The 21,501-nt window shown below is 35.4% G+C and overlaps 1 protein-coding gene across 4 annotated transcripts in view; it reads right to left on the reverse strand.

Annotated features, from left to right (window-relative positions):
- The window catches only part of SIPA1L2 (signal induced proliferation associated 1 like 2), a 126,942-nt gene that overhangs the window by 49,682 nt on the left and 55,759 nt on the right, over positions 1 to 21,501 (reverse strand). For all 4 annotated transcript variants that reach the window (XM_050972324.1, XM_050972322.1, XM_050972323.1 and 1 more), the window contains exons 4-7: positions 15,808 to 15,941; positions 14,255 to 14,443; positions 9,270 to 9,444; positions 5,462 to 5,565 (exon numbers count right to left, since the gene is read on the reverse strand). In XM_050972324.1, coding sequence (XP_050828281.1) covers positions 5,462 to 5,565; positions 9,270 to 9,444; positions 14,255 to 14,443; positions 15,808 to 15,941 — 602 coding nt within the window. The remainder of the gene's footprint in view (positions 1 to 5,461; positions 5,566 to 9,269; positions 9,445 to 14,254; positions 14,444 to 15,807; positions 15,942 to 21,501) is intronic.

Consider the following 21,501-nt stretch of genomic DNA (forward strand, 5'->3'; position numbering starts at 1 on the left):
TCTTTCTCCCCAAAAAACCCAACAAAATGACACAGTAAAATGATGCACACTTTCTTCATGGAAGAATATTCTAACTTTTAAATTTTGGATATTAACAAACAAAAAAAGCAGTCTACTAGGTGCTACATTTAAAATATGTACCCAAAGTCTGCCAAAGATCTTGCATTGTCAACTAACAGCATAAAGACACTTACAGCTGTACCTTAACTCATGTGTAACCAAAAAGGATTTAAGAATGAATTTACTTGGAAACTTAATGACAGACTAAGTAAAAATTTCTCTATGAAGGTGATTTCATGGAAAAGAATCTTTCTAATAAGAGTATTTTGTTGCATTTTTCCAGTTCCACTAAAATTTAGTATTTCAGCTACCCGGAACAAAAAGCAAAGTTGCACATGCTAAAGCCTAGAATCTGTAAGTCTGTTTCATTATAACCCTTAAAATAACATAAAGGATGATATTCTGAAGGTAGTCAGAAGGGCCAAAGTCACAATTTTAAAGCATTAAGTACATCTATATTATTTTAAACATAATCAAAATCCCAAATACAAGATAAAGAAATAAGACTTCTTATGAAATTTGAAAACAGACATAGGAACAGAAAACAGTACTTTTCACTGTCAAGTTCTCAGGTTTTTAAGACTAAAATGGAAATAACTGCTTATTTGAGCCATTTAAGATGCACAGACTGTTGCATACAGAAGTACACTTTGAGGAACTGGTCACAGAACTAAGTGTGTCAGATATACTTTAATTTGCTCATCTAGTGAGCCACACAATTAGATCATAGTAGGGCAGAACAAGTTAATGTTTAGAAGCTATTATTATCACACAGGTTGGAATTTACAACTCAGTTAAATTTGTAAGCAACCTTCCAATTATGAGGTACAAGGTGATTCATTTCTGCCCTTGTTGTACCACTAAGTGCCCAATTACTTGTTCTTGCTAGAGTGGTTCATGACTATACATTTCCATTGAGTAAATTACAAAAATGAAAATGCAATCCTCTTTAAAGTTCTATTTATTTTTCTAGATAATCACTGCTTTCAAGAATATTTTCTGCTTTTGTAGACCCCTTTAGGAGGTTCTGCTTGCCATCATACATAACATAAGCAAGAAGAGCATTCACTTAATTGAAGTTAAGTTTTAGAAACATTTGAAATTTTTCTAGCTAAGACTTTTTAAAAGTATGACAAGTTCCCATATCCTACCCCTAGGATACTTTTCAAGAGTGGAAACCTCTACAAGACACAAAAAAAGAAATAGGAAGACAGGTCATTATTTTTAAGAACCTTACCAAGACTGTAGAGATCTTAGTGACTTCTTCAGTTTAAAATAAAACCAGTGTAACACTTATAAATAGTTGTCATGCATAAGTGGTCAGTCAACTTCAGCACAATGCAAAAGGCAAAGCACAGTTGTGGCTGTGCACAGAGGATCATAATGCAAAGAACTTCTAAAGTGAGGAGAATTAAACTGGGGTGATCTGGAACATGGAAAGAAGTGCTCTGGATAGGATAAAGGAACAGGAAAAGAATAAAGTATTGAATGGAGAAGAAGGAGGGAACACATACCTCTCTGGGAAATGGGAGATAAGGACAGCATACTGAAAATGAAAAAGGAATTGAAGGAAACCAGAACTCAGCAAAATGATCTATAAAAAACCCTTTTCTAGTTTCCATTCTATAACCTAGATTTTTCTCCCAACTTTTGCTTCCTAGGTCGTTTGGGTGGTCTTTTCAGGTTCTCAGTTTCCCCTTCCTCTCCCATTTTGAGGTCTGCTCAGGTTTGGGGGCTTTTGGATGCTGTAATTTTTTTTTTTTTTTTAATCTGCCTTTCTAACATACTCTAAAGAATCTCATGCCACTGTTGAGCATTGATGTTGACAGGAACTCTCAACTGGGTGCCGAGACTACAGAGAATTATTCGCAGAAAGGAGGCATCATTGCCATGTTAGAATTTGAAAGTACACCCAATCAAGTATGATAGGCAGCCAAAAGGAAACCAGTGAAGTGTTATGTAAGAATACAAGACACATAAAGGGGACTCCAGTCAGGAAAATACGTTAGAAAAGCAGAATCCATTTGATTAAAATTATTTGCACTAAATGATAGTTATCATATTTATTCTCAGATTTCAGTGACTCAATTCTTATATTTCAGATATGCATCTCTGAAGGACAAAACTGTCTTAAAACTTAGCATATTAACAGCTTGTGCTCAGCCTTAAAAATCTACCTGCTTCAGTAGGATTAATTGCTTTGTCAAACTGCAAAACAACAAGGAATTCTTGTTGAAATAGCAGTGAAATATGCTCTTCATTCAATTAAATTATGAAGCGTTAAGAGTCAAATAACAAAATCTCCAAACTTATTTTAGTACATTTCTAAAATAAGTGGTTTCAAAAGTTTTATTTTCAATTTGGTTTCTTAGCCAGTACCAAAACCAGAAATGAACAGTAAAAGCTGTTTCAACAGCTCTGATCAATTGAGTTTGGTATAACCACTGGTCTTGTTACCCAAATTTAACAGTAGTTCAATGCTACAAGCTTATTTCATTATTGCATATCTGCTTCATTTTCAAGTTTTCATAAAATCAGGTGAAAACTGATTATTTGAACAGATTTGGATTAATCAGGTCTGACCACGTGAACACAAGCAGACTGCAAATGTGCGAGTGGGAAACTTGCAAGGGAATGATTTGGAAAGGGACATTGCAAAGGTAAAGTTTAAAGGGGAAGGACTTGAACTGCTTTGGAGAAAAGGCCAGTAAAGGAAAAGGAACTGGCCATACCAGGGCTGGTTGTCTTCTCCATCCCAGGGAAGGAGCAGCTGACTATGTTGCAGCCAAAATAAAAATTACCTTGCTCTTTGGATCTCCTGCTGGTTCTAAAACTAGAGGGATGTCCTGATCAGGGACCAAGCAGGGCGTAGTTATATCCTGGAAGAAGCAACAAACAGTTCTGGTGCAGCCTAGTTTTGGCTCACAGGTATTTGGAGCACAAGCAAGGCTCAGTGCTTGCTCACTGAAGGTCACCGTGGTGGATTAGGAGTGACTGAGCACCCTGCCCAGCCATTATCAAACAAGGGACATGGGGAAAGGATGCACAACCTCAGCCAGTACATTCATAATATGCCAGTAGAAAATAACTGTTGAATGGGGGGCTTCGTTCCTGATATAACCTAACAGGAAATTTACCATGGTCTCTAACCTCCCCTTACTTGGGTATGCAGTGAGGAAACCCTGAAGAGACTTCATTATGTATTTTGAACTAAACAGTAAGAGAAAAAAAAAAAAAAACAAACAGTTATTATAAATCTGTTTTGCACATTAAGGCTGGCTAAATTCTAGTAATTTGGGTGCACTTGTCACATTTCATTAAGACACTGTACATGCTGTGCAAACACTGATAGATCTCATCACCTGAAAAATAATGTGGTGGGTCTTCAGATAGGCATACTCCTTGAACTTGGAAAACTGCCACATTATTTTGATCCCAAGAAAACCATGAATAACAATACAGTGCTTCTGCTAAATATTGAACCTTTTAAAGGGTCAATGATGAGAGCTCACTAAAACACTGTGGAAAGGAGAGCTTGTTGCTAGGGAAAACCATGGAGTTAAAATGGAAAGATTTTTCTGTACACAAGAATCAGCACCTGACTATAAAGAAAGACACATAAGGAAATTATAAGAATGAAAGAAAGGCTCAGGAAGAAGTGAAAGGACAGTAACAGGGGGTGGCTGAGCAACACAGCAGTGAAGCTGACAGACAAACAGCAAAAAACTATGAAAATAAATGGATCATGGCAAGAGGATTATCCTGTTCTCACAAACAAGGAAAATTCACGAAAGACAACAAAAGTACTAGACTCCAAGTAAGGCCATATTTACTGTCAGTGCCTGTATTTGCTATGAAAATATTAATTTTATTCTTTTAAGGCAAGCTCATTCAGTGTACTATATCGTTTTAGTAGGGTACAGTTTTTCCTATTTGCATGCATTTCCAGTCAAAGATTGTTAGACTGATTACAGACAGAACAACTCCTAGTGCATTTACTAAATTAATCCTGTTTTGTAATAAGATGCAACTGAAAGTTTAGAGAAGCAGAACCATCTGAAATCAGTGATGAAGATCCAATCCCTTGATTACTAGCTATGTCACAGTTGAGTGTGTGAAGAACATTCTGTCTCCTGAATGCCACACATTTTAGGAAGTGAGTCATCTAAACTTTGTGTTATTCATGTGGTGAAAAGTTTGTCTTTTGATTCCTAATTTAGTTTCTTTAAACCACATCTAAATACTAAATGTAACGCCTTAACTGTTCATTTGAAACAGCTTTCAAACCGTTCAGAGCTTTTTGCACTGATTATTTAAAACACATGACATGATATACTTTCTTCCATTGTTATTTTTATTTATCACTTCTGAAGAATTTCAGTACTGTTATCTTTTTTTTTTGCTGCCTTGACACATCTCTTTCTGCTCACACAAGACCTATTGATAGGACAGACATGAAAGATACAACTCCCATATGGTTCAACAATCAATCAGTAAGCATCTTTTGTGAGCTGTTCAAAACCAAAGTGAGACAGCATCCTTATTTCATGACAACCTTCCACAATGGCTGGGATGATTGTAACTTGCATGGCAAGGCAAGAATATTCCAAAACTAACTACATAAATCAACACTTCTGCATACCTGGAAGAACACAGAGTAGTAGCACAGAAAGTTACAAACTACCATCAGCCTGATCTATGAGCAGTTCTAGTGCTTTTCTTTTAGGCATTAATACTGATATATTATACCAAATGTGCTTGTACATTTTAATTAAGTCACGAGAAATATCTTAGACAGGCAAGACAGAGTAACCTTACTGGTGCACCGCACACTTTGGATGCTGTGCTGGTTTTTAGCCATCCTTAATGCTTTGAAGGCATTCTGAATTATTATATAAGCAAAGGGAATTCTCTAGAAATAAGACAAATACACTGCAATTTTCTGTTTTCACACTTTGAAGGATACAGTTTAAAACTATTACTAAGCTCATACATTAATAAACATTTCAAGATCTGTAATACAAGGATTAAGTGGAATAGTTTTAAAAGTCTTATTACGTGCATTTTTTAACCATAAGACTATTTTCAAGATTCATTCCATTCAATGTTTAAAACATAGATAAGATGTGAATGCAGTTCAAACTGAAAATAACATATTCACCAGAGGCAATATTGCCTTTTAATAATATAATGAAATAAGGTACAGGGGATAAGTTCCTGAATTATATAGAATAAAAATCTTACAAGATTTCTAACATCTTACAATATTTCAAGAAAATAAATAATTGAGTCATACTTCTTTTAAAACAATTCTGTTTTCAACCAATACTATTAAAAAACCCCAACACTCAATGTCAAACATTTATAATGCAAAATACAATGAAAAGCTAAAGAGACATACCTGTTGCCTGTTACTGGGCATGTACGGAAGCATTGTTGATACATGAAACATTAATTCATAATCTTTATAGGTAGTATAGAGAGAATGAGTTCCTGTTGAATCAGCTGAAAATTAATTTAATCACAAGAAGGTCAGTAAATTAGAACATTCATATAACTTTTTAGGACACTACTCTGCATGCTGTGACTAAATCTATTTAAACAATTTCTATATTTTTTCACAACTGAACAAAACCAGTTTCCATCAGCTAAAAATCTAGTCTTTATTTCTGTATTATGACATAGAGGGGTCCTGCAGAAAAAAACTCAGAGTTTGCTGTCTCTGAGACCTAAATAAACTAATTTTAAATATAGTAGCATATCACGATAAAACACCACACTACTTCAGTGTAGTTTTCTGTAACATGTATTTTCGTTATTTAAACAATAATAAGGACAATTGACTAAACCCATACTTTACCAAAAGTGAACTGTGAAGGCTATTTCAAACCTAACATTAAGACACATGTTGCAGATCAGGCATTTTTAAAACATAAAACATGTGCATAATACATATATTTGAAAATTATTTAAATAACTTAATATTTTTATGACTTAACACTTTATTTAGAAAATTTATTAATAGTTACTATTTTGTGATGTTTACAGTAAATGAGTTTTATACTGCAGTCAAAAGTTAATCCTTTTTATTCCTATTCTTCAATTTGTACAAACTATTTAAGTAAGTACAATGAACTTTAAAAAAGTTTAAGGTTTAACTCTCTTGAACACCCTATTGAGTGAAGACAACTGCCAATTTTTCTCGTCTTTTTCCACGTTCACTTATTTTTTAACACAATTTTATGTTATCTATAGCAATAAATATTCTCCAGTACACTCTTTAACACGCTGTTTAAGGTTTTGGAGTTTTGATCAGTTTTGAAGAGTATAACTATATTCCAAAAATAAATCAATTAGCCATGTTAGGTCTCCAGTTAAAAGTATATAAAAGTATATTAACATACACTTCCTCATCTGCAGCCCTAAATCTAAAAATATTTGTGTGTATACAATTAGGAGTGCACTCATATGTGAGTGTGCTGGGTGTATCAGTTATGTCTGTATGATAATTAAATTAACTTCATTTATTAAATACAGATTACAGTTGCATAAGAAATAAAAAGCATAATTTCAACTGAAGTTTGCTACATAAATGTTGCTAAAAGAAGGAACCCTTATTGCACCCTTCTATTTCAAAATCTTAGCTGAAAATCTCATTCCATTATAACCTTTCAGTGGCATTTTAGAGAGACAGTTTTGAAGAGATAGAAAGAGAAAATATGTTCCAACAATAAAACATTTTATCTCATTTCCAGTAGACTGATATGTTTTAAAACATATACTAAACAAATTATATAGTACTGAATTGGTAAAGTTTAATTTAATTTTCTTATTTCTTTATCTCAGGGTTTGGAACTGCATGCACTAAAGAAGGGCAGAAGAGAATTTATAGTTAATACATTCCATATGTTCTGAACATTTGCACTGGGTCTGGCTTGGATGCAGCTATAATTCTTCGTGGCAGCCCACATGGTTTAAGCTGTGTGCTGTCTGTGTGATCAAGGCAGTGCTGGTAACACACCAATGATTCAGCTGTGGCCCACAGTGCCCGCACAGCACCAGCGCCGCTCTGCCCCCACACTGTCCCCTGTCCCGGGAAGTGTGCTGGGCTGGCCAAGGGCTTGGGAGGAGACAGTCAATCAAATGTTCCAAAAACATATCCCATGCCCTATAAAGTTATGTTCTGCAGGAAAACTGGAGCAGGGTGTTTTTTCATGGTAGCCGATGCTCAGAGAATGGTTGGGTATCAGTCAGCTAATAGCAGGTGGTGATTGATTGCCTTTGCATCAGTTGTATTGTTGCCCATTGATGTAGTGGGGGGCTGTGCTTTCATTGTTGATTGGGGGTTTTTTGTTGTTGTTTGTTTTGGAGTTTTTGTTTGTTTGGGAAGTTTATTTGCGGGTGGTTTTTTCCTTTCTTCCCTTCACTCATTGAACTCTCTTAATCTTGACTCAAACTGGAGGGTGGGTGAGCACACAAGAGGTGAGGGCTTATTTGCCAGACAGGGCAACCCATCACAACATTCTGCTTTCTCTGTTACGTAAGAAATGGGCCAATCACTTATCCAAATATTAAATAAACAATTTTTAAAAATTAATAAATTCTAAAAGGAGAACTTTTTAGAGAAAAACCTGACAGCTAGTCAAGCATTTGAGACTCTAAAAACTTAATAAATTTTACTCCTCCAAGAACTAAGCAAGACTTCTTACTGAAACACTGTATCTACCAAAAATATAGCTCCCAGAAACTACTTTATGACACTCCTCTGAACCTGCAGGCAGCAGAACAACATGTAAGTCTAAATATGATACACAGTCATACTTATTGCATTGTTAAGTATAACAAAAATGTGATAATTAAATGTGATCCTAATGTGATACATTAAGCGATACTTAACATACTTTACATTTACTATAATACTAAAGACTGTATCTCTTTGAATTCTTAATTCCATTTTGTCTGTTGCAAACTATGAGACTCACTATGACAGGACAATATAGTAAATGGCACACAGACTTTGTAAAACATTAAAGTCACATTACTGACTGATACGTACACAATGCTGATCAGCAATGTAAGTTCATACTGAAGCACAGCAAATACAGAAACTGAATTTGCTGACAGACCAGCATTTGTTTTTCATATGTACAACTTACTAGGTGACATTCAGTCACATTCTGATTGGGGAAAAAAAAAAGAAAACCCAAGCATCCCTTACTCCTTTCAATTTTTAACCCCTATTTATCACTTTATTCCAGAAGTCTGACATCCACAGCATGTTAATATATATTTCTACAAATTAATTTGAAAAATGATTTTTTATCATTCTGTACTGATGTAGGATTCAATAGTCTCTAAAAAGCTTTAACTATTAAAGGGAAACAAGCATGGATTTAAGCAAAAAGGCAATAACATTATTGGAAATAAATGTGGTGCTTATCCTAGCTTGACACTATGTTAAAATGAAGTAGATGAGTAACTAGATATCCTTAGATCACAGCTCACATGATCACCTGTCAAAATCCTGCTAAAACATTATGAAACTAAGAATGAATTCAAGTTAAATTTAAGGGCAGTGAAAACAGTGCTGATAAAGAAGTGTCTTAACATATCACTGACTTCTTTATTAACAACAATACTTCAGTACCCATTTTGCTACAAATTCCAAACAATTTGTACAATTAAATTTTTATACTACTGCACTTAGGGAACTGGAAAGACCTGGGGAAATGGCAGGACTAACACAGCACTGAGGTAGATTGAAAATTATCAGCTGACAAACGAGGACACACTGTGCATGTGTGAGAAACCAGGAAACTTGACTGCTTGTGTGTGTTGGGTAAAAGTAAGCATGTATGTTTAGCTGAAATAAGGGAAGCTACTCCATATTTTGAAATATGTATATTTTATTGCCTTTGAAAGAATAGGATGCTAAAGTGTACCTGGGGAAATATTACTCACGTAGTATGATTTTGACTAAATGAAAACAAATGAAATAAACTGCTTTGATTTTCAGTTTTACTACTGCCACAAAAAAAAAAAAAAAGACCATTCAGAAAAGGTTTGATACATGTTCTTACCATATACTTCATCTTCTTCATTTACCACATAATCCTACTATTCAAAACCCAAAGTCAAGAGCAGGAAAAGACAACATAACTTACAGAAGACCAACCAAGCTATGTCCCATAGCTTGAAACATAACTTACTTTTATTATCTAGCTGAGCCCTGTATTTACTGAATCCTTTTAGCCGTACTCTCTGGCCCAGCAGATCAAGGAACTCTTCAAAAGCTGGTCCTGCCATCTCGTTGTTATACATTTCTTCTTCTGTGCTTTGGCCTGCTTTGCAGTAAAGGATACCAATCTTATGTTGAAAACTCAGCTGAAATTAAAAATTAAATAAAAAAAAGGAAAATTTACAGAAGCAAAGGAAAGTCAATACTAGAATAAATATTAACAATTAAAATATTACACTGACAGAAGGCATCTGAAAAAGAAAAAAATAAGTGTTCTGATTTGGGAAATTAAATCACCACAGGACAAAAAACGAAAAAGAAAAAATCCACAAAAAACACCATCCAACTCTTGAAAGAAAACTGGATTGGCACTATTCAAACACAGATAAAAGCAGTACAAAGACTTTTCACTTTGTTATCTATAAAAGCACACTCCATGCTACAGTATGAAAAATTTAATTGGCAATATTTGTATATTGGTCTTTTTTCTCAGCTTAAAAAGAAGGTGAGTTTATCATCCCTCATTTTTACCCTTTAAAGTTCACTGCACTTCAGTTAAAACAGGCCCTCAGAACAGTCATTTCTATTATATGTCATCTATTGCCTTCCTCATAAAATCTCACACTGTTAAAAACTATTTGCCATTTTTAAAAGTATACTTAAAACAAGAAATCAGATTGCAGTCAAATATTTTTGCTGAAGAGATTCTCAGTTATGGAACATTACACAAATAAATCACATCTATTCAAAAATAAAGTACAAAAACTATAAAACATTAGGCATAAAGATAGATCATTACTTCTTGAGGGGACCATTTTCCTCTCAGCTTTTATGCACACTTAAGCTGACAAAGAGGAAACTCCACATGGATGGATTAGTCCTATTATTCTCAACCAACACCTTCCAGAGCTTCACAAACTGACAGAGACCATCAGTCACACCCGATTCCCTTCAGGCTCTTATCTATATTCATGACTCAAATCAGCTCTCCAGCTGTAGACCTCTCTTAATCAAACTTCAGGATTACTGCCCAAAATGCATGTTATGCAAAGGCTGGATGTGTTTCTGTCAGAGCAAAGGTGACAACAACAGCCTGCTTCCCCTTAGTCCTAACGGGATAAAGGCTTTGTGTAGGGGTGAGCCCTTGGGGAACCTGCTCTGGCAGAATGTCCTTGCCCAGAGAGCAGCTAGGAGCAAAGGACAAGAATAAGGAAAAAGGTTTCACCTGGCCAGCCTAGAACACAGGAGAGTCAGAAGATGTAAGTTTGCTGTGGCATGGGATGGATGACCATCTGAGATAAAAGGATATTCTGGACAGACTCTAGGAGCTGCCTGAGTCAGACCCATGAAACCTGGAGCTACTGGTTCACTCCTGTCATTTCCTTTTGACTTGGCATTAGGTGCTATCCCTATCCAAAGTGCTTCCTTGATTCCCATTTTAAAGAGAGTTAGCTAATTAACAAAAGGTTGCAGATTGCACACTGGTGACTATTTTATTCAGCAGAAAGTTAGCATGAACAATTCATTAGGGAAACTGCAAAATAACTGGTCAAACAAACATTAGATATCAGGAAGCAGTGCTGTTACTTCACACATCCCAGAAGACTTTAAGTGATGGTGACCACACTGTCACCTCTATACCAGCCCTGTGTCCAATAGTTTTACTTAAACCACAGGGGATTTAAGTTGATTTCCTTGACTTCACACTAGAATTGACAAGTAAAGTTAAATGCAAAATTGTCCACCAAAAATGGGGACAAGAACTAAGAGTAAAAAGGCACCTGGGCAAAATATTTGGTCTAGTCAAACTTTTTCATTCTGGGGATGCCAGTCATTCCTGCATTTGTTCAGGAATATCAATAATATTCCACACAGGAGTGAAGTATATGCCTATCTTAGAGAACAATCCAACATCTCACAGTTTAAACACTGAGCCAAGAGACATAGAAAATGAGGATCTGAGACTCACCTGCCCAAGATATGAACTAATCCTGGGATTTGACTTTGTGGACAGACAAGCACTGTGAACGCTATACAATTCTGAACAAAGCCAATACTATAAAAAACCACTATTGCTAAACAAGCTGCAAGCTCATCTGCAGTAATCTGCACCTCCTGCCCCTGTGCTAGAGCCCTTCCAACTATGAAATTAGATAACCTGAGTAAAAGAATTCTCAGCCAAGATCATGGTGGCTGTGCAGAAGAAGAGATCAAGGTACATTTAGAATGTCAGTGCCTAAAAGGGAAATAACTCAACAAGCTTTGGCAGGATCTTCTTATATGATACATTTAACTGACATGAAGAGTTATCAGAATATTTAAAACTGATAAGATTGCCAGTTTTGAAATGGTACCACATGCTTATTTGAGTTTTTTTAAGTAAATAATTGCAGACAGGGTTCTGATTTCATTATTTCCAATTCACAAATTTTACATTTAGTTATATTTTACACTGAGACAATTTAATAACATGAAACCACCAAAAACCTGCTAAACCCATTTAGCTGCTTGGGTATGTGTTATGTATTGAAGGTGCACAGCAGTCCTTCCGGACTCAAAATGATTGTGCTCTTGTCAGAATCATTCCCTACTGAATCTTGGCATTCTGTCAATTTTTTGCACATATTATTTAGCATGTAACAACAACTTGCTGATTTCCATCATGTGAAGATTTTAGATTCTTTTCTATCAAGGAACATCAAGAGATTAGACACACAATTGCCACTAAATGTCACTGCAACCAATCTTAATTTCTTTGGTCTTTTTTAGACTTCATCCTATAGCTGAGAGAGAAGTGAACATCCCTAGAGCGATGCTGGGGGAACCAAAAAGCACATACAATAAACAAAATTGCAGAAATTTGAAAGGGAAACTAGGGGAAAGCTGGAGAAAGCTTAAAAGAAACAACAGTAGCAGATAAAATGTTGACTTTTCTTGCAAATATACAGCTGAATTTAATCATGAGCATCATATGGCAGAATAAATAGGGAAAAGGCAATTTCTTAATGTATTCAAATTAGGTCAACCATCCAATTTACAACTGGTTTCTACTGCCATTTTTAGAGACAAAATTTATCCACATGTTTCCTTCATAAGCCATATTAAATTTTACAGAAAAATGATCAAACAGGTAGAGAATGAAATCAAAGCACCAAAGTAGTCTTCAGTTGGCTACGGAAATATGCAAACATTTAATACTCCATTAGACAAAATTCATATCACTCTGGTGACAGTACTGATCTTCAAGATCATAATTCATCTTTTTAAATTCATGATATTTCCACCAGTCATCACCTTCACTTGCCAAGCATAACTCTTTTTGTATTTACTTGATTAATAAACTGAATGCATTAAGTACCTAAGAGGATTAAAACCAAAAATGGATCTCATGTCTCATGCCAGTTCTTTGCACAGCTTTCTGTCTATGTTCAAGTATTTACCTTGTAGTAAGTGGTACATAAGATATATTAATATTACATTTTGTCAGCTGACAGCCCATTTAATAATAGGACTGAATTTCAGAACTGATCACACAAAATAAAAGGAAGTGCTATATACTGCTGTTTCTCCAAATGAGGAGATGATTATTAAAGAATCACTTTGGTCAGTTCAATGGACAATCTCAATTTCCAGTTTTTGGGAAATACTGTAGTGAGTTTGACAAATATTCAGATCAGATCAAACACAGTCATACTCTATACTGCCTTGAACATACTGCCCCTCTGAAGTGAATTTTATTTACTAGACTAACCTAAACTCACTCTGAAGCTCAAACATCAGAGAGCAAGAACACATCAGGAACTCTTGGATTCAGAATTCAGTGTCTCCGATTTCCCTGTATTGCTTTACCAGAAAAACTGACAAACGCAGAAGAAAAGAACAACATTCAGCAAAATCAACACCATCCTCAGACAAAAATGTGAACAAAAGCACTAAAATTAGCTGAAGTAAAAAGTACTAAAGATAGCTTAACAATCCATCCAAAAAAAGCCAATTCTGTTCCTCTGACTACACATGCTCTGTTCTGAGCAATTGTTACAGGCACATGGAAATCTGGTAGACACACCACTAGTGATTAGATGCAATCACTACATTCAAAACTGAGTCAGCAACAAAAAATTAACCACAGCACCATCATAGTCAACTGGTTCAATCATCGGATTGCACTTCAATGGATAGATACTGACTTTCACCTAGAAAGCAAAATCTCCAATTTAAATGAACATTTTTTAAAAACCATCACAAGTCTGTCCTTCACAAAATATTCAGAAACCATACATTTCCCTACTAGCTTTGAATGAAGCAGATTCACTTTTATTGAACCTAACAATCCTCACCATTTTCTCTCAAAATTTAAGCCATTCAAATATTTTATTGTCATGCATTTAATTCAGTAGTCTCAATCACAATTTCAGTTCTATAAATACAGAAGTATTCTATCCTAGCAAGAATACAGCAAATTCAGAAAATACAAATACATATCATAAAATGGTAAAAACTGAAATGGTAAAAAATTGTAAAAAATAACCATAAATTTTAGATGCAGAGACTTAAGACACAACATGCTTTGCCTCCTTACCCACACACAATACTAATAGTGTTAGATGTATTTTCATGTGCATTCAACATTTGTACATATTCAAGTGCAAATACAGATTGTGAAAATCCCTTCTTACTGATGTTAAAACTTAATAATCTTTCACTCAGCCATTGAAAGACAATCTCCATAGACCAGTATTTATTTCTTTCAGCTGAAATGTATTTTAAGAAGTATTTGCTTAGAAAAGCAAACCTCATTTTGTCAGTGAAAAATAGGGAAGTTTCTCTAAAACCAAGAAACTGAATGGTTTGCATTATGGATCCATGTTAATTAGCACTATCTGCAAAACATTTACTTTTTTTTTCTTTTATTTATCAAAAGAATAGTCTTTAAAAAGAAGGCCATGTGCTACGTACCCCTTGTTCATCCAGTTTAAGCAGCTGCTCAGGTACTTTGGGTGAGCTGGAAGCCTGTCTAAGGCACTGGATGCCCAGCTCTGGTATTACATACTCCAGCACCTCTTTGAGAGGCAGACCTCTTGCTGTGCCATGACGAGCAGTGGATGGTATAGCATCTTCTAAAATTGCTCCTCTAAGTGTAGTAAGCTGCAGTAAAGGTACAACACACAAAACATTTTTAGTTCTAATACTCTAAACCCTAGAGATAAAAACTTCAGGGTTTAGCAAAAGGATGGGAAAAAAAAGAATTGGAAAGAAAAACATCCTCATTTTAATTTTTTTTAATCCAGTAAAAAAATTTTTAAATAACTTAATAAGAGCAGATAAGCTTTCAATTTCTAAGTGACATATACATTTTTTTGCTTAAAGAAATTAATAAAGCATGTTAACAATTTATTGCAATTGCTAATATTCCTTTCCTGGGGGAGGGGAAAGTGTTAAAGACACCAGTAAACTAAAACCAGTTTATTCTGCCATACTACCCAAGCAAACACAGCAGTCAAGTGTGAGGCTGGACACATGAGCTAAGCTACAGCCAATCAACTTTACTTAACCCATTCACCTATTATTTAATCTATGCTGTTCTATCTTCATTGGATTTTACAAAAAGAGAATAATTTCCTAGAACTGGGTCACCTGGATCACCTTTCCACACATACATACATGGACACTCCATTTTTGGCTATAAAATACTAAACTGAAAGCAAAAATTATATCTACATCTATATCTGTTTTAACATCTGTTTGCAAAAGCACAAGAGCCCAGTGATGTCAGGAGATCTAGCTAGCACTTCTCTATATCCTAGGCAAAATAAAAATCAATAGTCCTAAGGATTCCAAAAATTTACAGTAGTTTGCTGCAATAATAACATTGTGTGTTTTTATACAAATCTAACGTAGTTGCTGTGATAAAGAAATTGTTTAGCAAGAGATATTAAAGTGTTTGAAAAAGGAGTTATGAGACTTCACACACAACAACCACAAGCAAATTCTTCTTTCAAATAAGACCATTATTTTATAAATATATCAATACTCTTTCTGAAAATCATCCATATAGAAGTACATAGAAACATGTCACAAAAAAAGCTTCTAAGAAAGTATTTTGAAACAAAATGAAAAAATACAAATAAGTTATTACACTAGTTTTCCTATTTTAATCCCTACCTTTTTAATCTTTGATTTCTATCATTAGAAACATAACATCAAGCAGCCTGGTCCACACTTATCTTTAGCTGTGTTAACATCTGTTCCCTTGCTTGCACCTTGCGGCTCTCTTCAGCCAACTTACCTCCTTTTGGGTGCTCAGCCAAAAATACAAGAAGTTTATGTGGTACAGGAAAGGAAACCTTTGTTCAGGAGCCACTACGTTTACACTAATGGTACAGGAAACATCCTTTCCCATTAAAAGATTTACTTTCAAAGTTAGTAATGTACCCCCAGACAAAAAACTACTATCCTAAGCTCTAAGTCAACTTTTCCATTACTTTTACGAATTATGGAATGAACATTACCTCACTTGTCCTGAAAACTATACGATAGTTGAACTGAGATCCTTCTTTCTCCTTAGCATCTTCAACCTTTTCTCTCCGGATGCTGACTGCTACAGGTCCAAGATTTTCATCTATTCCAAAGTAGTTCTGATGCTCTTTTACACAGGAATGAATGAAGAGATAAGAGTAAAGTATGAATCCCCTAGAAAATTTTCATCGAATCTCAAAAAAAAATTTCTGCAGCAAGGAGAAGAGATTATTTTTAATTGAATATGAGGTCTGTGAATACACCAGCTGGTGATCTTCTGAACTGTACAATAAGTACATAAATCACAAATGCTACTTTTGATGAGCAAAATGGTCACTCATATCACATAAATTACTGCAACTGCTGCTGCTATGAAATATTTTTTCCCCTTTTTTACTACCAAATTAATCTTCTTGTTTCATGCTGTAGGAAACTAGTTTGGAGAAACTGTATCTACATATAATCTTGAATAAAAACTAGGAGTCTTCAAACAAATAAGGTTTATTCTTATTCTTATTTACAACTTTACATTCCAAGCAGCAACACAGTCTCCACAAGGGAGAACTGAGTCTAGTAACCCTTCAGTGTTTGATGAATAGTTAAATGCATCCTTGAGGCAACTGGTCCAGTCTGGGAGAGTAAAGCACTAAGAGCTTTACTCTCACAGAAAGATGACCTCAGAGACCATTTAAGGAGACCAGAAACACTCAAATCCATGTGACCAATCAGGATCTGTGCTGAGGCTCCTTCTTACCACCTTTGAAAGGTCATAGTGAGTAGTTACAGTCACCTTTAAAAAAGGGCAAGAGGGTCTGGGAAGACATAGAACAGCCATGATAAATTTTAGCTCCCAGGGAGATTAAGGAACAAATTCTCACGAAAGACATTTCCAGGCACATGAAGGACAAAAAGATACTTGGAAACAGCCTGCATAGATTTAAAAAATGCAAATCATGCATGACCAATCCAGTTGTTTTCTGCAGTGATGTGAATGGCTTTATGGATGAGGAAGGAGCAATGAATGTCACCCACTTATGCTTTAGCAATGCTTTTCACACAGTCTCCCATAGAATATCTGTGTAGCTAAACTGAAAAGACATGCTCTGGACATGCAAATTATAAGGTGGGCAGAAACCAGCTGGACAGCTGCCCTTAAAGGACTGTGGTCAGTAATGCAAATTGCAATTAGTGGCCAGTAACTAAAATGTTTATCAGAATTTGATGGTGGAGCTGTTCTTGTTTAATAGAGTTTTACATTATCTAAATGATGGAATGGAGTTCATCCTCAGCAAGCTGCTGTCCCTGACCAAACTCTAAAAGAAGAGTTCATGTATTGGTGGTTAGGACTGCAGATGGGTGCAACAGATGAAGGGGAATAACCAGCAGGCTTTTAACAAATCAGCAATATGTGCACAGGTCAGACATGGAAATGCATAATCCTTGCAGCTCTAACAAAAGTAGGCAAGGGCAAAGCCACACAAGCAGAGTCCTACAGCTGTAGGGTGTCTGTGCTTCACTTCCCACTCTCCTCTTCCCCTGGAGGCAGCTACTGCTGAGCTGTGACAGCTGAGCTGCATGTGAAGCGATTCTTAAACCACTTAAAGTTTTCAACCTGACATTTAAAAACAAACTCTCATTTTGACAATCCAAGAAAAGGGATTGAAAAAGCCTTATGAAGACCAACACAGAAATGCATGTGGAACAGAACAAGCTCATACAACAGGCTGGAAACCCACTGCCTCAGGAGGCTCTCTGTGGAAGAGGACTGGGGATCCTGTGAGCATGGGCTGCAGCAGCCAGCAGGACGTCCCAGCAGGGATGGAGGGCAACCACACTCTGGGCAAGAGCACTGCACAGCTCAGGAGAACATTATGCCTTTCTGTTTGGCACTTTGGAGGGCACATGAGAAGCAGTGTCCAGTTTTGGACAGAGTGGGACAAGGCCAACAGACAACTATAAAGACAATCAGAGGGCTGGAGAATATAACAGATGAGGAAAGGCTTAAAGAAATGGTCTTGTGCAGCTGAAGGAGAACAGATTAATATGAGAAAAAACTGCTAGATACCACAAGCTGATGGGAAGTTATAGAGAAAGGAGAAACAGACTCTCCTAGAAGGTACAAAGTGAAAGAATAAGATGCAACCATCACAACATGCAGCCTCTGAGTGGGGGGAATCCAACACAAACAGGTCTCCAAGACAGATTGTGAAATCTCCATCCTTAGATACTGTAAAAAACCTAAAGCCACAGATAAAGGGAAATAGGTTTTGAGCATCCTATTCAGAACCTACATTTAAAGGGAACTTTAAAGAGGGAATTAGACTGGATGGCCTGCAGAAATGTCTTCCAATCCAATTTATGCTATAATCCCATATTTTAAATAACAATTAATTGACCAATTTCTCCTTAAAGATTGGATTTAAAAAAATTGCTAGCATTTTTGAACTAGTTTGGTACTTTTTTAAAGTAATGTATTTATAGAAATGTGGAAAGAAGTTTTTTCCAAAATGTCTTTCACTAAGAAGTTATCCATACTCTCAGAATTAATGCAAAAGAATTAAATAATCTCTACATAAAGGACAGTCTTATTTCTCAAATCAAGTTTAAATTAGGTTTCCAGTAGTCTTTCAAAAATCTATCTATGAAGTATGTAGGTGGTTTCAATCCATCTCCTAGTGGAAGGAAAATGAGCATCAGCACATGACAATTTTTTTTGGAAGGAACACCTGGAATCAAAGAGGTGCAGGCATTAAATTATCTGCCTATGCTCTCCAACTACATTTCTTTCCCAGCCTGAGAATTCTACCTGCATGGATAAATAAAGTACCTTATGGACTTCCCAGTGCTAAATTAAAACTTTGAGTCTAAATGGGCAATTTTATTAAATGGAACAGGACTTTACATAGATCACAGAGAGGGAGAGAGAGAGAGAAGTTCAGACATCAAACACTTCCAATAACATAAAACCTCCTCACAGCTGCATAATTCAGGCTTTGACATAAGGTAAACTCCTCAGTTAGAAGTCTAGAGCTTTCCATTTTGATGTAAATCCAGAAAAGGGTATTACACAGTTGCTAGATTTCTTGGCTGCAGTATTACTGAGCAGAAAAATACAAGTGTGTGCAGATACCTACGAATTTCTTGTACAACATGAAAGACACAAACCCAAACACTATTCATATGCATTAAAAGTAAAATAGATAAACCAGAAAAGAAAAGTAAGGAAGCTGAAGTAAATTGAGTAGCATGGCTACAGATATTCTGGGATTTGGGGAAAACATTTTTAATTCAAGGCATCTTCTTTTTTTTTTTTAATTTCAAAAAGTACAAACTCATTAAACTCATTTAAATGTGTTTATGTTGGTTTAAAAGAATGAGCTGGGGAGAAAAGAAGAAAATAATTGTTAATTTCTATCTGAGATCTAGAAAGATTCTAAAATATTTGTCATTTTTTTCTTTTTAACTTTGAGGAATAGTTGTCAATTTTTTCTCCTAACATAAAAGTCTTAATTGTACAAAACTGAGTTAATACCAATACCTTACTAAGCCTGTACATTTCTTTTAGGACATTTTTTCAGTCCCATATCAACAGATAGTGTCAGTAACATTAAATGGTTGCAAGCATCCCCCAAATAAAAAGAATAATAATAATAAACAAGTCTCAAGGAATTATGAGGATAATTGCACAAGGGGAAATTGACAAATCAATGATAATCAAAACAATGAGATAAAATAATATATTCTAGCTCTTGCAATTCTCAACTGAAAACTGAGAAAATATATTCAATAAATATAACATATTTCATATCAGTTGCAATGAATTTGATTTTAACAATAGTTACAAAGCTTATAAATATGCAGTATAAAACTACAACTCATTTCAGAAAACACTCAATCCCAAATCTCACATTCTTGAAAGGGAATGGAATAATTAGTGCTACACATGCCAGGGTGTTTCTTCCATGCATCTTAAAACAGAAATAAAACTGGTATGCTGACAAGTGCCAATTATAAAACTGTGAACAAAATGAAATGTTCAGAAAGCTATTTCTTTTCATATATATTTTCCTTAAGGCAACAGAAATCAATGATACTATGTAAAATTAACTATTTGCTCAATTGTTGTTTCATCCTATCACAATGATTTTCATAAAATTAAATGGCACAACTAAATCTAAAAATCAGCTAGGAGAGCTCACTGTCATGGAAAAGCATCACATAAACCCACTATGAACATAAATGTCAATTTTTCTTTTCAATACAGAATTCAGGCCAGCAGCAGGACAACTTGGTGCCCAATGCAAAATGTTTGGATTGTTTCCTCTGTCCGCAGTAAGTTTTAAGTTAGGACTGTATTCAGTTAGAATTAATATGATGATTCCCTATGTGCTTGATCACTTAAGATAGCAGATATTAAAAACTGAGATTTTTAGTTTCAACAGCTTGTTCACCCTGACTTGTTGCACCGTAAAAGCCATTCAATACAGATTTCTCTCTGTTACAGCTCTATAAAAAGATAATGCACAACAGGCCATGGCTATCATATCATTGTAAAGGTGAGAAGGTAACAATTCATTACTGGATATTGAATGAATCATACCATATTTACTTTTGAAGAACTCTGCCTAATAACAATTCAAGTTAACAATTACGCTATGTGGGACAAAACTCTGAGAAACTCTGATACTATTTCAGAACAGAAGTCAATAAAAACTAATTACATGCACATCAATTTTCCAGAAAGATCATTAGGTTTGTTCATAATATAGTATTTAAAGTGGCTTTGAGTATGCATCTGCATTTTCTTTTTAAAATTTCTCTGACAAGATTTTCCTTCACAGAAGCGTTCCACACTTCAGCACTCGTAACTCATCCAAGATAAAAGCACTTCACAAACAAGTCCTCTTTCATCTGGCTTAATTCTTGTCTCCCCCTTCCCCCTGCCCTTCTTGCCACCACCTATGTCTACTGACAGTCTTCCTTTCATTTTTGTAAATGCCAATCTTTTCTTCTCTCTGCCCCTCAAAAAATGTGCTACCCTTTTGTCAAAAGTTTCACTCCATTGTCTTGCACTCTGACTCCCTCAACACTTTTTTATATCATTTACAACCTGTCTAGCTTGGAATCCGTTTTGAACCTGTGAATTTACTGCCCATTCCTTGCTTAGCTGTGGGTCTTTTTTTTCCTCTTCCATCACAGATCCAGATTCTTCTCTTCCTTGCCTTTTAAGCAGTTTTTTTACAGCTCATATGTTCTCAGTTTCTATCGTATTTTGACCAGCACTGTACTGGATCCTCTTTTGAGTCCCTTTTAAAGGGTTACAGGAGGAAGGAGTAACAGCACCATGCTTATTTCCTGACGTTCAAATATAGTTAGAAAGCAGAGGAAGTATGATTTCAAGAACAAGAATTGGGCTGTAACAGTTTTTCAAAAACAGAAGCAGACTTTTTCTTTTCTTTCATTAAAAGCAAGAAGATCTAGCTGTAATTCATAATACAGAAAGGACAGAGACGGGTATTTTGTAGTTCTCCCACAAAACCAGGGATTTCATCCACATTGCACAAACACGTCCTAAATGCAGACTATCAAAGTTGATCACTAAGTGGAAACAGTTTATCTGAATAATGGTTAAAGCCAAGATAATAGCTATGCTGACAAAAGTATCCTGGCAGTTTGCAGACTGAACA

Source organism: Serinus canaria, chromosome 3 (assembly GCF_022539315.1).
Source record: "Serinus canaria isolate serCan28SL12 chromosome 3, serCan2020, whole genome shotgun sequence".
NCBI classification, from domain to species: domain Eukaryota; kingdom Metazoa; phylum Chordata; class Aves; order Passeriformes; family Fringillidae; genus Serinus; species Serinus canaria.